General features: G+C 50.7%; 2 protein-coding genes across 2 annotated transcripts in view; both read left to right on the plus strand.

Annotated features, from left to right (window-relative positions):
- Positions 1-733: 733 nt before the first annotated feature.
- On the plus strand, positions 734-2,507 carry RPUSD4 (RNA pseudouridine synthase D4; the record flags this gene model as incomplete). Its single annotated transcript, XM_010166955.1, has 6 exons — positions 734-899; positions 1,089-1,290; positions 1,511-1,604; positions 1,676-1,826; positions 2,092-2,189; positions 2,322-2,507. Coding segments are annotated over 6 exons (897 nt in total), but the record flags the coding sequence as incomplete, so codon positions are not given.
- A 1,172-nt stretch (positions 2,508-3,679) lies between these two features.
- Positions 3,680-4,879, plus strand: part of PANX3 (pannexin 3) — a 2,608-nt gene continuing 1,408 nt past the window's right edge. Inside the window, exons 1-3 of the mRNA XM_010166956.1 lie at positions 3,680-3,860; positions 4,470-4,612; positions 4,710-4,879. The exon at positions 4,710-4,879 is cut by the window's right edge and continues 45 nt beyond it. Coding sequence (XP_010165258.1) covers positions 3,680-3,860; positions 4,470-4,612; positions 4,710-4,879 — 494 coding nt within the window. The remainder of the gene's footprint in view (positions 3,861-4,469; positions 4,613-4,709) is intronic.

Consider the following 4,879-nt stretch of genomic DNA (forward strand, 5'->3'; position numbering starts at 1 on the left):
AAGATGTCACACTCAGGGACGTGGTTTAGTGGTGAACTTGGTTTAAAGCTCTTCTTCAACCAAACTATTCCATGAATATCTCCCAGGAGGGAGATTCCACAACCTCACTGGGCAACTTATCCCAGTGCTCAGTCACCCTCTTCTCCCTCATGTTCAGGTAGAACATCCCTAATGCTACAATTTAGGAGAAAAACCAAGAGCCTCGGTCATGACAATCCTTCCACCTCCAAATCCCAGCTCCACACCCTTGCTGGAAGTTATAACACCTCTAATATAAAAATATCTTTTATAATTTTGAATAAATGCATTCAAAATAATAATTAAAAAAATCACCAGCCTCACGTGAGTAGAACATGGAGATGAGGAGAGCATTATTATTAATTAATTAAGAAGGCTCAACACTCGAGTAGAGCTTTGCTGTCCTGGGACACTCAGGTTATTTGTTCAGCACAAAAATGAAATTAATAATCAACTTTCCCTCTTCACCACCATGTTTGAAAGCTCCGACCACTTATTGAAGTTTCAAAATAAGCTCAATAACCAGCAGATGTTAATTTTCAAACCTCCACCTCTCCTTGTACACGTACTGGCGATTCACATTGTGAAGGTGGTGGGATGGTGGGGACAACATCCAGCCTTCATCTCCACACCTTACACTTCTCCTCCTTGGAGCTTTGCGTGGAAGCCAAGAGCTATTTATCCTTCACCGATGACATTTTGATTCTCTCCTCAGATTCCCAAAGATCCAGCGCAGAGACAGATGCGGAAACTCGCGATGTTGAGTAAGAAATTCCAACAGGTTCACCCCAACGTCTTGGCAAAAATCCTCAAGGAGGGAACTTTGTACCAAAACGAGGAGATTGTGGTGATCAACAAACCCTACGGCCTTCCCGTGCACGGTGAGGAATGGAAATGGCTCCACGGCGCTGATGGGGGGGATCTTCCATCTCCTCCCAGCGCTGAGGAGGAAAAGTTTGTCACCAACAGACTTTGGTGACCAAAAAAGTTTGGTCTCAACTTTTATCTCATGTTTTTTGGGGATAATTTAATTCACGAGTTGATGAATATCTCCCCTGATTGTTTTTTAGGTGGCCCTGGGGTCAAGAATTGTATCACTGATGTGCTGCCAATTTTGGCCAAGATGTTGGAGAACATGAAAGCTGAACCCCTTCACCTCTGCCACCGGCTGGACAAAGAGACCACGGGCGTGATGGTGTTGGCACGGAACAAGGAGGCGGCAGAAAGGATCCGGCTTCTCTTCAAAACTCGTCAGGTGGAGAAGATTTACTGGTAGGAAAAAGTTTTGGGTGGAAAAATTTGCTTTGGAGGACACGTAGGGTTTGGAGAAAGGGCTGAAGGGACAGTCACCAGGGTGTGGTGGCTTTTTGGGAGCAGTGGGTATTTGCTCAAGTGTCTTTTTATGGAGCTGGGTGGTGGGGAGAGGGGGATGAGGGGAGGAATCCCTTCCTACAGGACCAACATCCCGCAGATTTCTGGTTTCCCTCCCCAGGGCAATTAGTTTGGGGGACCCAGACCCCGCCGAGGGCATCGTGGAGATCCCCATCGTGGAGAAGGAGGTGCAGAGCCACCAGTCACACTACAAGGTGAACAAAATGTCCCCCTGGGCCACCAGTTCCGCCCCTTCCCATGAGCTCACCTTCTCGTTGTCGTTCAGATGACGTTGGCTCCCAACTATCGCTTGTCTCCCGAAGAAGGGAAAGTGGTGAAAATCCGCAAGAACCGTAACGCCGAAAGCGCCGTGACGCGCTATCGTCGCCTGGCTCGTTCTTCTGCCTGCTCTCTGCTGGAGCTCCAGCCCATCACAGGTGAGGTTGGATCTGCTCAACCCTGGGCTTGAGGGTGAGCTGATCCCTCAACCTTCGGCCGCAGGATCCATTTTTGGAAGCTGGGACTTGTCGATAGACACAATGGAAATTGGTTTTGGGACAAAGCTCTGGGAAAGAGCCACCTCGGGGTGATGGTTGGCTGCCTGGCGATGGTTGCTGCCCTGCTGCCAGTGATTTCGGTGTGGGATTATCTGAGGGTGGTGGGTGACGTGGTTGTCACGTTTCTCCCCTTTCCCTTCCTCAGGGGTGAAGCACCAGATCCGGGTTCACCTGGCTTACGGCTTGGGGTGTCCCATCCTGGGGGATCACAAATATTCCCACTGGAGCAAGTTGGCACCTCAGGTAAGGCAGATCCCACCTTGAGGGGCACAGCCAGAGCCAAATCCAGGTCCCTTTGTGTCCTCCAGCTCCACCTGGGATGGGATTTTCATGGAGATGGGATTGTGGAAAGGACATTTTCCATTCTCGCCGCAGAAACTTCCTGAAATCACCTTGAAGAGGTTGAAACTGAAGCAGAGCAAAGCTCGTCACCTCCCTCTCCACCTCCACGCCCACCGCCTCTCCCTGCCCTTGGACAAGCGGATAGATCTCGTCTGCAAACCACCTCCCTTCTTCCAGAAGACTCTGGAGAAGCTGGAGCTGGACATCACTAACGACTAACGACGCCGTGGAGCCAGTGGTGTGACGACATGGACGGTCTCAGCCGCTTGTCGTTGACCTCCTGTGGTGGTACTGGTGGCTTTAGCTTCAAACCAGGGACCTGCCTGTGCTTTTGGCCTTGATTTGGTGGAGAAATGAAGCTGGACATGAAAAACCCTCCTGTTTGGACAAATGAGGTTGGGTAGAAAGCGGGTTTGGCTGGATTTGAAGTTGTTTCGGAGCAATAAACGTGCAGTTGCTGCCGAGGCGAAGGCGTGCGCGTGTCTCTCTGCGCCCCGGGCAGGTTTGAGCACTCCCAGGTGCTGTCCTTCCCGATTTGAGAACCGTTCCTCATCCCTCTAGAGCTGTTTTAAGTCTCTCCCTCATATCTTGGCGCTCCACTTACATTTGGAGACTCCTTTAATTCAAAAATCAATCAAAAGTGCCATTTGGCAGCAGCTGTGGGGTTTTTTTGGGGGGGTTTTTCTTGCTGCACTGAGAGACCGCGCTGGGATTTCCTCACTTGGCTTGACTCTGCTCTGTGCTGCCGGGAGAAACTTTTCTACCCCAATTTCCTATTTCTAGATCCCGTTATTATGATCCTTCTCCATCAGGAGCTTCTATTGGACCCAGATTCATTCCTTCCCCCATCTCCTGAGAGACTGAAAAGCTGAGGAACCACCACAACTGATATTCTGTCTCAAAATCGCGGTGTTTGGTGTCTCTTGGCCTGTCCCCAAACCCTCAGGGCTGGGCACTGGGACTTTCTCCAGCTGCTTTAGGGGCTGGAAAAGGCTTTTTGTACCCCACGAAGCCACCGTGTTCCTGGGTAAGGGTCCTTGTTCCTCCAGCAGGGTGAAAATAACCCCACACCCCTCGAAAGCATGACCAAAAATAAATCTGCTGATGAGAGAGGGATGTAAAACCACGAGGAGCGGCTGGGGAGGAACGCTGCCTTCCCAGCCCGCTGCCACAGCTGCTATTTTTTATTTTTTAGATTTTTTTTTACTATTTTGGGGCGTGTTATTTACAAAAAAGCTTCCCCCTGTAATTACCAGTTGATTTAACGCCCTGTTTAAACTCTCAAACGATTCCTTCAGCCTTACAAAATCACTCTTCATGCCTCAAACGGCTCCAGAACCCCTCAGCAGCAGCATCAGTCGCCGTTGTCTCTTTTTTTCCTCGATTAAAACATGTCCCTGTCGCACACGGCCGCCGAGTACATGCTCTCCGACGCTCTCCTCCCCGATCCCGGCGGTTCCCGAGCCAAAGGTTTGAGGTTGGAGCTGCCGAGCGATCGTCTGTTGAAATTTATCACCGTGGGGTTGCCCCTTTTCCTCGTCTCGTTGGCTTTCGCCCGGGAATTCTCCACCGGTGAGTCGTGGGGTTTTTTGCCAAATGGGATTTTCAAGGTTTTGTGGGTAATTTCTCATTGTTGGTGGAAAAAACTTCACGTTCTCACCGTCATGGTCGTGATTTGAAGTGGAAAATCTTGGTTTAAGAAACATTTTGCCTCAGGGATATTTATTATTAATTGTTTTTAATGGATTATTAATCACCAGGAGCGGTGGTGAGGTGATGCTTCACCTCAGCTCCTTGCTCCCAGCACCTTTGGGTGCTGTGGGGTTGTTTCCAAGGAGCAGGAGGAGGAGGGTGCCGGCGGGGGCGGCTCAGGGGACACGTCGCACCGACAGCACAGAGGGTTGCATTGACCTCAGGCTAAATCTGGATTTAGCTGCAACCCCTGGGGATTTGGTTTGACTCCGGTTTCTGGCCAGAATCTTACCCACAGCCTTGATCAAAAAGGTTTGTGTTTGGGAAAAGATGGAAAATTCCTGGCTGGAAAGCACGGAGGTGGGGAAGGAGAGCTACAAAGTAACTGTGAAAAAGGGGTTTTTTAATTCAAAGTGATGCCGTGGATGGAATTACCCTCCCGTAACGCATCGGTACCTGGCTGAGGTTCTCCCTTCTCCTCACCCTCAGGTTCACAAATCAGCTGCTTCTCTCCCACCAACTTCACCGGGAAACAATCCGCCTACGTCGACGCGGCTTGCTGGGACTCCCTCCTCCATCACGGCTTCGACGCCGAGGGACACGCCGTCACCAAATCCCTCTGGGTTCTCAAGGTAACGGCTCACGCTCACCTTTGGGTGCCTTCAGGTCACACTTGGGTGCTTCAGCAAAGGTGAAGTGACTCCGTGTCGCTTGTTCTCCTTCACTCAGGTGTTCCCCTACTCGCTGCTGGTGGTGGCGGTGCTCATGTACCTGCCTTACCTGCTGTGGCGTTACGCCGCCGTTCCCGCTCTCCATTCTGATCTCCTCTTCATCATCGATGAGTTGGACAAATCCTACAACCGTTCCGTGCGGCTGGTACAACACATGAGGAAGGTTCA

The sequence above is a fragment of the Antrostomus carolinensis genome, unplaced genomic scaffold (genome assembly GCF_000700745.2).
Source record: "Antrostomus carolinensis isolate BGI_N321 unplaced genomic scaffold, ASM70074v2 scaffold43664, whole genome shotgun sequence".
Taxonomy (NCBI): domain Eukaryota; kingdom Metazoa; phylum Chordata; class Aves; order Caprimulgiformes; family Caprimulgidae; genus Antrostomus; species Antrostomus carolinensis.